This window comes from Leopardus geoffroyi, chromosome B4, assembly GCF_018350155.1.
Source record: "Leopardus geoffroyi isolate Oge1 chromosome B4, O.geoffroyi_Oge1_pat1.0, whole genome shotgun sequence".
NCBI lineage: Eukaryota > Metazoa > Chordata > Mammalia > Carnivora > Felidae > Leopardus > Leopardus geoffroyi.
Window position 1 is genome coordinate 139,342,187 of NC_059341.1, and position 13,057 is coordinate 139,355,243.

Below are 13,057 nucleotides of genomic sequence, written 5' to 3' on the forward strand. Positions count from 1 at the left end.
CCAGCAGGATCTGAACTCTCGAAGCTAAAAAGCCCCCGAGGGCATGTCAGCCAGTTTGGGGTGAGCTCCCGCTGGTGCTCGCCTGCACACTGCCTCTGACTCTGACCCCTGCACTGGTTCGGGTCCCCCCCACCCCCCCGCCCGATACACATCGGTCCTGCACTCCAGTTCCAATGACACGGCTCTGCAGGGACAGCTCCAAGGACCCCTTCTTCCTCATCCTGCAGTGTGGCCCCATCCCCCCCAGACTGCTCCCATGGGACCAGACACGATCCACCAGCCAGTGCAGAAGGCGGCCCTCGCAGCTGCTTGACCACAGGAAAGGGAACGAGCGGAGAAGGCCAGCCGCTCCTGCCACGTCCGGATGGCACAGGCATCCCCAGTGTGCCCTCCCCACACCCTGCAGGTGCTGTCTGCTGGCCTGTGCCGGGTGGGGGGGTGGGGGGGGAACCGAGGCACGGAGCCAGCCACCACGGGCTCCACGTTCAGGCTGGGAGTGTCTGCGGGGGAGGGGGAAGGGTGGGTGGGATCCGGGAAAGCCACGGGGCCCCTTAAGGCCAGGAGGCCCCCCTCTCCGGGCCACCTTGGAGGGCCGGGACCACTCCAAACACCCCAGGAGAGCAAACCGGCCCTGTCACCTCCACGGCTGCTATGAACCAGGCCTGAAGATCTGACGTGGGGGAGGGGGGGGGCGGGGAAGGGGCTCGGGGCCTGGAAGATGCAGCTTGTCTCATCGCTAACACTCGCACACGATGATGAAGCGGGTGGTGCGTCCCCGCCGACCCATTTCCGGCCTGAAGCCCACCCCACGAGATGAACGGAGAAAGCACTCAGGCTCAGAGCTCACCCCGTTCACCTTCACCGACGGCACGCGGCCGAAAGGCTCGTGCAGAAGTAGCCCCGGGGTCCACCCCCACAGCGCTGTCTGCACAGTGAACAGCTGCGCGTCTGGTGGCTGCCCCTCTGAGCCCAAGGCCAGCGTGGCCCCTTTCACCGGAGGCCCGTGGTCCGTGGCACGCTCTCAAGCCGGCAGGGTCCCCGGCCCTGAGGGACGGCCAAGCCAGCCAACGTGACCCTACCGCCCCTGCAGAGGTTGAAATGGTGGGTCGGGGTGGCCGCAAGGAAAGCTTATGCTTCACCATCTGCCTTCAGAGTAGTTGGTTAAGTTGTGTGTGTGTCTCTATGAGTGTATTTGTGTATCTGCACACATAAGTGTCTGTGAGCACCTGTGTCTATGTGTGTATGTACGTCTTTATGTGCGTCCGTGTATTTGCATGTGCATGAATGTATGCACGGATGTCTGCGTGTCCACATGTGTGTCCGTGTACATGCATGAGTGTGTGCATGGACGCGTCTGCATGTGCATGGGTGTCTGTGTCCACGTGCATGTACACGTGCATCTATACGCACACTGCGTGTATGTGCGGCTGTGTGTGCACGCATCTATGCATGGGTGTCAGTGTCCACATGTGCGTGCATCTGCATGCATGCATATGTGTGCATGTGTGTGTTTCTGTGTATGTGTGCACATGTGTATGTGTGCGTGTATGTGTGCATGGGTATCTGTGTCCACGTGCATGTACATGTGCGTCTATATGCACACTGCGTGTATGTGCGTCTGTGTGTGCACGCATGTGTGCATGGGTGTCAGTGTCTACATGTGCGTGCATGTGCATGCATGCATGTGTGCATGTGTGTGTTTCTGTGTATGTGTGCACATGTGTACATGTGCATGTATGTGCATGGGTGTCTGTGTCCACGTGCACACACACGTATATGTACATTGCATGTATGTGCGTCTGTGTGTGCATGCATGTGTACATGGGTGTCAGTGTCCACACGTGTGTGCATGTACACGTATACATACATCGTGTGTACGGGTTTGCACGGGCGGCTGCGTATTCACATATATGTACGCATACATTCATATATGTACATGCACACACATGTACGTTTTTGTATGTCTTGTGCATGGGTGTCTGTGTCCACGTGCATGTACGTGTATACATACATTGCATGTATGTGCGTCTGTATGCATGCATGTGTGCATGGGTGTCTGTGTCGACGTGCATGTACACGTGCGTGTATATGTACATTGCATGTATGTGCGTCTGTGTGTGCATGCATGTGTGCATGGGTGTCAGTGTCCACACGTGTGTGCATGTACACGTATACATACATTGTGTGTACGGGTTTGCACGGGCGTCTGCGTATTCACATATATGTACGCATGCATTCATATATGCACGTGCACACACATGTGCGTTTATGTATGTCTGTGTGTGCGCACAGGAGTGTATATGTGTACGTGCCTGCGTGTGTGCTTACGAAAGAATCATGGCCCCTCTCCAGGACGTCAGGAGACGCTCACGGGAGTGACAAAACAATAAAGGGCTGGTGATAGGCTTTTCCCAGCTTTGGAATGTTCACACCCAAAAAGGGGAACCGATTACCAGGTATCCACAAGATCTTACCTGAAGCAAAAGCGTGAGAATGCGGCTCTGGAGTACACCCTCCACCTCGGGCCAAGCCCCCAGCAAGGCACGGGAGGGACCCAAAGTGGGGGGTGGGGGACATCCTGCCTCTGCGCCAGCCCCCCTCCCCCGTCCCCCACGGGAGGGCAGAGGAGCCGCCGTGCGGTCTCTGCAGGCAGACCCTCCCCCCACGCCCCTCTGGGTCGTTCCACGAATGACCCACGGATACTACAGAGCACCCGCTGTGTACGAGGCCCCAGGCTCACGGGGGAAAGCAGAGGGGGTCCCCGTCATCCCCCACAGACTCTGACCCTTACAACCCGGGACCCCCAACCCTTCCACACTTCCCCAGGCCACCCCAGTTACCCTCCCGAAGCAAACATCCAGAAGGCAGGTGGTCACTTCCCACACCCCTTCAGTAGCCAGGGATCTAATCCTACGGCTTTCACGTGACCCTACGTGTTCAGGTCACAGGACCTGAAAACACCAGGAAACGACTGCCCCCGAGGCGGTGAGCTGAGGAGAACCATGCCAAACTCAGGAATGTTTTCCACACGCTCTGCCTGGCATCCGAGTGCTGGCAGGGTGGAGGCCCGTGGCCCCGAGCCACACGACACAGCCCAGGTGCGACCTGCTGCTCGGCCCAGGCACCCAGCGCCCACTACCCGCCTCCTTAACAGGTTTCTGCTCTCGGGTGTCACAACGGGCGCGTCAGCCGGGCCCCAAGTGGACTTTCCGACGGGCACCACGTCCCGGACGGAGCTCGGGCGTCACCAACAAACCACCAGAGCCGGTGTATGTCCACACGTGATCTCTGTGCCACCCCCCCCATACACACACACACCTTCCAAAGGGCTCACCTGCCTGTGATCTTTCCCACGTTAAAAAAAATAGTTTCCCTCGGGCTCCTGGGTGGCTCAGTCTGTTAATCGCCCAGCTCTTGATTTCGGCTCAGGTCACGATCTCATGGTTCATGGGCTCGAGCCCAGCATCAGGCTCCGCAGCTGGCAGTGCAGTCTGCTTGGGATCCTCTGTCTCCCTCTCCCTCTGCACACCCCCCCCCCCCCCGCTCACGCGCACTCTGCCCTCAGACTCCCCAACAACCACGGGTGACCCACTCTCGGAGTCTCACTGTCCCTCGGCCCCCGGCCGGCTCTCTCCCAAATCTCCCCTAACAGCCACTAAAACCCCCCACAGGTCAGGGGCTCTGCCACACCCACTCCCCTGCCAGGAAGGCGCTTCAGCTCCTGATGGGAGAGGGAGTCCCCACACCCACCCTCTCCTGCACCTCCCTCCTCTTGAACTCTGTTCCGTGTTTGTCTGTGTTAATCTGATCATCCCTAGACCACAGGAGCCACACTGGCTCTCCAGGGCCTGGCACACATCAGGTGCTCGGTAAAAGAAACAACTCTCCCAGGGCCGCCTGGGTGGCTCAGTTGGTTAAGCGTCCCTGGATTTCGGCTCAGGTCATGATCTCACAGTTGGTGAGATCGAGCCCTGTGTCCGGCTGTGCGCTGACAGTGGGTAAGCCTGCTTGGGATTCTGTCTCTCCTCTGCCCCTCCCCCACTAGGTCTCCGTCTCAAAATAAATAAACCTAAAAAAAAAAAAAAAGAATAAACACTCCTTTGTTTCTGAGCCAGTGTTTTTTTTTCTTTTTTTTTTTTTTAATGTTTATTTATTATTGAGAGACAGAGAGACAGAGCGTGAGCAGGGGAGGGGCAGAGAGGGGGAGACACAGAATCCGCAGCAGGCTCCAGGCTCCGAGCCGTCAGCACAGAGCCCGACGCGGGGGCTCGAACCCACGAACCGTGAGATCATGACCTGAGCCGAAGTCGGTTTGCCTAACCGACTGAGCCACCCAGGCACCCCAGTGAGCCAGTGTTGCTAAAAGTATGTTAGCAAGTGACTATCCCCAGAGTTACCGAAGCCCTTGGATACTAACCAGCTTCGAGCAGCACCTAACTTCTGGAACAGTCTCTGTCACTGGAGAATCCAGTGCAACAGCTCAAACGGCTTGAGCTGGCCCATCCTTTTCTCACTGTGAAGTCTGGGAGAAAAACAGAAGACCAAACACCCAGCCGCTGCCTGGTACGGGGCCATCTCTTTATTTCCTTGTTTGCAATCGCCTATTTAAAAGTCCCTGCGATATCCTGTATTTAACTAGGCAAAATACCTTTTAAAACTTTATCAGGCCTAGACGACTTCATGCCATATACTCCCCACCAAGGTAAACAACAGAAAGGTTGCTCAATCTTATTTCACCGAGTTTCGCTCTTTTCTGGCACCCCTGAGTGATCTGTCCACCAGTCATTCTTAGCCCACACAGGCTACCTTTCCCACACCCACAGGTCCGCAATGCCCACAAATGCAGGGTCACTTCCCACCAAGCGCCGTGTTCCATAAGGCACGGCTTAAGGCCCTAACCCCGCAGGCACACGCGTGTCCAAGGCGGATTAAAAATGTGCACGTTCCTCCAAGACTGACATCTGGAACGATTAAAGAAAAGTATTTAAGCGTCTGACTTCGGCTCGGGTCACCATCTCACGGTTTGTGAGTTTGAGCCCCGCGTTGGGCTCCCTGCTGTCAGCACAAACCCCGCTTTGGATCCTCTGTCCCCCTCTCTCCCTGACCCTGCCCCCCCACCATCAAAAATAAATAAACATGGGGGGGGGGGGGGAAGCAAGCATTTGCTGCTTGAAGGATCCCATCGGGTTATCAGTCATAAAGCTTCAAACAACGCAAACGCCGCCTTTCTAAAACGTCCAGAGTAGGGGCGCCTGGGTGGCGCAGTCGGTTAAGCGTCCGACTTCAGCCAGGTCACGATCTCGCGGTCCGTGAGTTTGAGCCCCGCGTCGGGCTCTGGGCTGATGGCTCAGAGCCTGGAGCCTGTTTCCGATTCTGTGTCTCCCTCTCTCTCTGCCCCTCCCCCGTTCATACTCTGTCTCTCTCTGTCCCAAAAATAAATAAACGTTGAAAAAAAAAAAAAAATTTAAAACGTCCAGAGTAAGGTCCCAATCACAGAATTTTAAACCTCGTTCAAAAACCGTCGCATAGACAACGAACATTTTGTACCGCTGGATATCATCCAAGAACGGCAGGTACTTGCACGTGACCGTTTCAGAAGTCAAAAACATTTTCCGGGGGCGCCTGGGCGGCTCAGTCGGTTGAGCGGCCGACTTCGGCTCAGGTCACGATCTCGCGGTCCGTGAGTTCGAGCCCCGCGTCGGGCTCTGTGCTGACGGCTCGGAGCCCGGAGCCTGTTTTGGATTCCGTGTCTCCCTCTGTCTCTGACCCTCCCCTGTTCATGCTCTGTCTCTCTCTGTCTCAAAAATAAAATAAACGTTAAAAAAAAAATTTTTTTTTAAACATTTTCCGACGGTGTCTTGGTCCCCGGAGGCCACGTAAAACCATCCGTGCTATCTCCTCACAGTCCAAAGGCTCGTAGTGAATAAAACTCCCGGACAGGCCAAAGGGACCGCCCTCCTCCCCCTACAACCCCCTGCACCCCAGCTCGGGCACCGCCCCCAGGTGCACCTTCCCGGGTAGGCCCCTCTGCCGGAGGCCCCCAGCCCTTCCTGGCCTGGCTCCCACAAACCCCTACTGCCCGCCTGTTCCGTCCAGCCCCTCCAGGGCAGTCATAATGCATCAGAGGCTTTAGGGCATGGCTGTAAATCCAGGAGAGCCAATACCACTTCAGTGAAAACGGCGCGTCAGCCCAAAACAACAGCTTTCCCCATTGTTCCTTCACAAAACCTAAGAATCCACCTTGGCTCAGTCGGAAGGACTGATCTTTGCCGTGTTGTTTCTACACAAAGCTGTGCTGTTTTGCAATTACAGATTTTCCAGTTTCCAGTCATTGGCTTCTCGGGGAGCTTTTTTTTTTTTTTTTTCCCAACGTTTTTATTTATTTTTGGGACAGAGAGAGACAGAGCATGAATGAACGGGGGAGGGGCAGAGAGAGAGGGAGACACAGAATCGGAAACAGGCTCCAGGCTCTGAGCCATCAGCCCAGAGCCCGACGCGGGGCTCGAACTCCCAGACCGCGAGATCGTGACCTGGCTGAAGTCGGCCGCTTAACCGACTGCACCACCCAGGCGCCCCTCTCGGGGAGCTTTAAAAGAGCCGTCAAACGGCCTGAGGTGGTAGATCATCCCGAGGTGATCTATATTCAAACCATCCCGAACCGGAGCCGGGGATCAGGCACGGGAATATTCGGTTTCGCAAGTAATTCTTCGAGAATTTCCTCTGAGGCAAGAGGCAGAACACGGCTCACCTCCCAGATACCAGAGGAGTGTCGGTCTAAGTGGGAGAGTTTATAAAACTGCTCGATGTCCGATCAGAACCCAGTTAAAGGTAAACACTGGTTTCCAGGAGGGGGAATCAAGACTTGAGGCCCAGGGCCCGAGTGGCACAGCGTTATGTCGCCACAGGATCAGAGCCCAGCACTGGGTCCCTGAGACGGTCACTGCGGAGCACAGATCCCCAAGCCACCTTCGACCGTGGTCCCCACTACAGGCCCTCCAGGCGGGCGAGCCAGCGCTCAGTAACTACCCTCTTGTGAATGAAATCCATCCCAAGCCCTGTTATCCGGCTGACGCGGTGGGGAGGAGGGGGCACATTCCTGATGCTTCAGACACACAAAACATCCACCCTGCCACACACACCGCTCCCACCAAAGCCCCGCGTGTCCCCTGTGAAATCGAAACCCTAGGATGTTGCCAACTCGCTTTCATACAGGCTGTCTCCACTCTGCTTCATCCCGCAGGTAAAGCTGTATAAGAAAAAACAAAACCAAGCAAAGGGGCATTCAGGAAAAGAGCCCTTTTTTTTTTTTTTTAATTGGCCATTACTTGGAATATCCATCACCCTGGTTAACAGTTTTCCCTGAGGGCCTCTTTATTCCTCGCTCTCTGCCCAGATTCGTATTCTCTGCCTGTAATTCACAACTTCACAGAACGCGAAATAGCCACTTGCGGACGGGCTACACGGCCAAAATTCATGTTGATGGGCTGCACCACCTTTCGCAACTGGATCTGTAGGCTCCAGACCTTATAAGCAAACCACAGAAACTGGAAACAACCGTTTGCCACCCAACCCCGATGGCCAACTGTGAAGACAAAACAAATCGGAAAACTAACTTTTTAATGCTGGCAGGGCTCCCACAGTGATCCTGGATCGTAATGATTTATTGTTGAAATAAGTCAACCAAAACCTTGACTCAAATGACCCACGGATCCAAGCCTTTCCTGGTGACAGTTTGGTCTCATCCTTAAGGTCACCTGGCCGTGCCAGCCGACCACGTCTCTAGGCACAGGTCCCTTTGAGAAGCCGCCGTGTCCCCCAGTTCCCACAGCCTCTATCTGTCCCCCTCTCCCTGGCCCTGCGGGTCCTGCCTGGCGCACGGGGGTCAGCAGCACAGAGGACTACATCTCTGCCGCCAACCAAGCACGTGCCCGGCTGAGCCGAGACCGTCTTCGTCTTCGGCGCGCCTCCAGCCCCAGAGAGGGCCAGCTGGGTTCCCACACCGGCTCCGCCGCCGAAGCGGGCAGGCCTCTAAGTAACACCCAAATTACAAGTCCGCGTCCAGGAGCAGAAGCCAAGATCAAACGAGGCTACGCTTTTCAAAGAGCTCCCAGACAGACAAGCACACATGAGCCGGATTGTTATTATCTGGAGGAGACAGAAAAGAGACACCAAGGGAGCGAACTCTAGCCATATTACAGGGTGACTCAGGGAACCATCCAGCAATTTCCATCCAGCGCACGGGGCGGGCAGTGACCTTTGATCTTCCCAGACAGGGGGAGGGATGGCTGACTGCCGAGCATCTCCAAGCACACCAGACAACTACTCAGTTAACCCTGGAGACCAGGTTTTAATAGCACAATCAGGAGCCACAGCCCGCTGAGCAAAGAGCCAAAAAGCCCTGGTCTTGAACTTGAAGCAGCCCAGGCCTGCTCCCAGCAAAAACGCTGTGGGAAGCGGCGTGGGTACCCCTCCCACTCCCTTGGCCTAAGCGGGGAGCACGCCCCCAGCCCGAGGCACCAACCTTCCAACCGGAGGCCACAAATCCCCAAAGAGCTGCCCGGGCCCTGCCCAAATGCGCCCCGGCATGCCGGGCGGGCCCCTGGCAGGTCCCCGCGGCTCGTGGCCCTCCAGGCGGCCTGGCGGGAGCCCTGCCGGCCACTCACCGGAAACAGACACCTCCATGAGCGCCTCGAGCGGCCGGTTGTTGTCCAGGTCCCGGCTCAGCTGCAACTCGCCGGTGGCAGGGTCCAACAGCAGCAGCTGAAGCTCATTGCCCTGCAGGAAGGTGTAGTTGAGGCTGTCGGAGAGGTCGGGGTCGTGGGCCGGGATGCGGCCGATCACGCCGGTGGGGAAGCTGTTGGACTTATTGGTGACGTAGTTGTTGAAGAGGATGTGGAAGTCGGGCAGCACCGGCGGGTTGTCGTTCTGGTCCAGGAGGCGGACGTGCACGGTGGCCCGGCTCACGAGCGGGGCGGACGTGGCCTGCACCACCAGCACGTACTCCCGCCGGACCTCGAAGTCCAGCTCGACCAGAGCACGCAGGTCCCCGCTCAGCAGGTCCAGCTGGAAGACCTCGGGCACGTTGCCCTCCACGATCTGATACATGATCTGGGCGTTGGGGCCTTCGTCGGGGTCGTTGGCACGGATCCTCGCCACCACGGAGCCCACCGGGCTGTTCTCCTCCACGAACAGCTCCAGCTCGTCCCTCTCGAACACCGGGGGGTTGTCGTTAATGTCCAGGACGCTCACCTGGACTTCCACCGAGGCACTAAGCGGGGCTGGGCTCCCCCGGTCCACGGCCAAGGCCCGAAGGTTGTACACGGCCACGTTCTCCCGGTCCAGCCGGCGCTGGGTTCGGATCACGCCGGACGTGGGCTCGATGTAGAAGTCGCCGTCACCATCGTCCCCACCCTGGAAGGTGTACAGCAGGCGGCCGTTGGGGCCCGAGTCCCGATCCGTGGCAGACACCTGGAGGACGCTGGTGGACGGCGGCACGTCCTCAAAGACGGAACCCTGGTAGAAATCCCGCAGGAAGCGGGGTGCGTTGTCGTTGGCGTCGAGGATGAGGATCTCCAGGGAGGTGGTGTCGGACTTTTGGGGGATGCCGTTGTCCCGAGCGGTGATGGCCAGCGTGTAGGCGGCCTGGTCCTCGTAGTCCAGCTCGGTCATGGTGTAGACGGTGCCCGTGTCCGGGTCGATGCGGAACTGCGGAACCGGGTCCTCCAGCACGTAGGTGATACGCGCGTTCTCGCCCGTGTCCTCATCGGTGGCACCGATGACGGCAACGGAGGTGCCCACCGGCCGGTCCTCGCTGACGCTCACCGTGTAGTGCGAGCTCTGGAAGACCGGCCGGTGCGTGTTGGCGTCGGTGACGTTGATGAAGACCTGCGCGGTGTGCGAGCGCGTGCCGTCGGACGCGGCCACCGCCAGCACGTACTGCCGCTCCTGTTTGTAGTCCAGCGGCAGCGCCAGGGTGATGAGGCCGCCGCCGCTCTGGCTGCTGAGCGCGAAGCGGTTCCGAGTGTTGCCGCCCGTGAGCTGGTAGGTGATCACGCTGTTGGCGTCCCGGTCGCGGGCCCGCAGGGTCAGCACGCTGCTCCCCACGGCCGCGTCCTCGTTCAGACGCAGCTCGTACACCGGCTGCGTGAACATCGGGTCGTTGTCGTTGACGTCCAGCACCGTGATGGACACGCTGGCGGAGGAGCTCATGGGCGGGGAGCCGTGGTCCACCGCCTCCACCCCGAAGCGGTAGTGTTCCACCTCCTCGCGGTCCAGCTCCGCACACACCGTGATCCAGCCAGAGCTGTTGTGGATCTGGAAAGGGAAGTCCGCGGGCGCCGCGGGGTCTTGGGGCCCAGGCCCAGCACCGCCGCCCACGCCCACGGAGGCCGAAGCCGTGTCCACCAGGCGGTAGCGCAGACGCGCGTTCTCCCCCGCGTCCGCGTCCACGGCCTGGATGTGCAGCACCGAGTGGCCCAGAGGCACGTTCTCCAGCACGGCTGCCTGGAAGGGGCTGCTCACAAAGATGGGGGCGTTGTCGTTCACGTCCAGCACCTGCACCAAGACCAGCCCCGAGGAGTTGATGAGCGGAGGCCGGCCCCCATCCTGGGCCTTGATGCGAAGCGTGTACTCCCTGATGGCCTCAAAGTCCAGCGGGTTGATCACATCCAGGCTGCCGCTCAGCGAATGCAGGTAGAACTGCCCCTTCAGGTTGCCGCTGACGATGCTGTAGTGGATGGCCGCGTTCTGCCCCTGGTCCCGATCGCTGGCCTGCACGCGCAGCACGGGCGTGTTGACGGCCACGTCCTCGGGCACCCGGACCACGTAGCGCTTCTCGCTGAACTGGGGGTAGTTGTCATTCTCATCCTCCACCACGATGTGCACGGTGGCTGTGGCGCTGAGCGGGCCCGGGTTGCGGCCCTGGTCGTTGGCCTCCACCAGCAGCTGGTAGGCGGCCGCCTCCTCCCGGTCCACCGCCGCGCGTGTGCGCACCACGCCCGAGCGCGAGTCGATCTCAAACACGCCTCCCGCACCCTCCAGCAGGCGGTAGCGCATGTTGGCGTTGGAGGGCGCGTCGCCGTCGGTGGCGCGGATGGTCAGCACCTCGTAGCCCACCTCCAGATTCTCACGCACGCGCTCACGGTACTCGGACTGCTCGAAGACGGGGCTGTGGTCGTTGGTGTCGCTGACCGTGACGGTGAGATAGGTGGCGGCCGAGCGCCGCGGTGAGCCGTGGTCCACCGCGCTCACCTTGAGCACGTGCGTGTCCTTGGTCTCGCGGTCCAGTGCGCGGGCCGTGCTCACCGCGCCCGTGGCGGGGTCGATGAGAAAGTAGCCGTTGGAGCGCTCATCGAACAGCGCCTCCATCTGGTAGCTCAGGCGCCCCGCCTCGCCCTCGTCCGGGTCGTGCGCGCGCAGCTCGATGACGCCGGTGCCCGCTGGCTCGTTCTCGGGCACCGATACCTGGTAGCTAGGCAGCGGGAACTGCGGGGTCGTGCTGCCGCCAGCGCCCCGCCGAGCCCGCCGCGGGCCCCCGGCCCCAGCCTGGGGCCGGCTCGGCGGCGACGGCGACGGCGACAGCGACGGGGAGGGCGTCCCCGCGGCCGCCTCCAGCGCCAGCTCCACCTGGATGGCGCCGGCCGCGCGCCGCAGGGCGCACAGCAGGCGCAGGCGGGCCGAGCCCCCGGGCGGCAGGCAGACGGGGTGGCGTGGGCAGCGGGGGCCGGGGCGCGGCGGGCAGCTGCAGGCGGGGAACGTGGTCAGGGCCGCGAGTGCCGAGTGCAGCGTGGCCCCGCCACCGCCGCCGCCGCCGCCGCCGCCCGAGGCCGGGAAGCAGAGCGCCGCGCCGGGCCCCGGCACGGTGAGCACAGCCCGCGCCCGCAGCTCAGCGCTGGGGGCCCGTCGGCTGCGGGGCCGGGCGGCGCAACCCGGGCCGTGCGCGCGCACCCTCAGGCGGAGGCTCAGTGCCGTCGGGGCGCCGCGGGCGGTCAGGCGGACGAGCAGCGGCAGCGGGCGCCCCCCCAGGCGCACGCAGCCCCGGGGCCCCGCGCCCGGCCCGCGCCGCCTCCCCGCCAGTCGCCCGTCTCGGCTCACGTCCAGCAGCTCCCGCAGCGCCCGGGGCGTGCGCGCAGCGTCCAGCGCGTAGGTCCAGCCGGGCCCGAGGGCGAAGGCGCGGGCGCCGCCGGGCACGCGCAGCTCCCAGGCGGCAGCTCGCAGCCCCAGCGCGGGCAGGGCGGCGGCCGCAGCCAGGAGCAGCAGCGCGGGCAGCACGGCCGGCTGCGGCGGCGGCGCCATGGCCCGGAGCCCGAGCCCGAGCCGGGCGCCCGAGCACAATCCATGCACCCGGCGCGGCTCCGCATGCACCCGGCGCGGCCGGGGGAGGGCTCCTGCGCGCCCGGCGCCGGGCCCTCGGGGCGGCCCGCGCCCTGCCTCCCCGGGGGCCCCGGCGGGGACACCGGGGGCCGCGCTCCCGGTCTCCCCCGCAGCTTCCACCTCGAGAGCACTTTGCGAAAGTTTGCGAAGTTGGTTTCAAGATGGCTCCTCTGCGCGTCCCGGGAGGGCGCCGCGCATCAACCTGCGGTGGCGGCGGCTCCGGGCGGCTCCAGGTGGCTCCCGCGCGGGCTCGGCCGGGCGGCGTGGGAAGCGGGGCGGGCCCGGGCAGGGCGGGGGCAGCGCTCCGGGAGCGGGCTGGGCCGCTCCGCGCCGCTCAGACCCCGGCGGCCGGCTGCTGCCTGGGCGGTGCGCTCGGCCCGCGCCCCCTCTGCCCGCGCTCTCCCCGCCCCCGGCCCCGCCGGGCCCCGCCCCCGGCCCCGCCGCGTATTGTTCGGCCCCGGGGGGGAGCCGGCCCGGAGGTGCGCGCCGGGAGGATCGCTATGGAGACGCGGGGGCGCAGCCGGGGCGGGGGCTGGAGGCCGGGCCCACTCCCCCTGCGGCCTCCCACCCGGCCTCCCCGGGAGGGGTGGGGGGGGCGGGGCCGAGGGAGCCCGGCCGGGAAAGGCGGGGCAGGGGGCCCCCGGGCGGCCGCTACCAGTGGGGCGGTGGCTCTGCTGGTCCCTGG

At 61.9% G+C, this 13,057-nt stretch overlaps 1 protein-coding gene across 2 annotated transcripts in view; it reads right to left on the reverse strand.

Annotated features, from left to right (window-relative positions):
• Positions 1–12,400, reverse strand: part of CELSR1 (cadherin EGF LAG seven-pass G-type receptor 1) — a 140,388-nt gene extending 127,988 nt beyond the window's left edge. For both annotated transcript variants that reach the window (XM_045464452.1, XM_045464451.1), the window contains exon 1: positions 8,664–12,400. In XM_045464452.1, the coding sequence (XP_045320408.1) occupies positions 8,664–12,294 (3,631 nt within the window). In that variant the 5' untranslated portion in view covers positions 12,295–12,400. The remainder of the gene's footprint in view (positions 1–8,663) is intronic.
• Between the last annotated feature and the right edge of the window lie 657 nt (positions 12,401–13,057).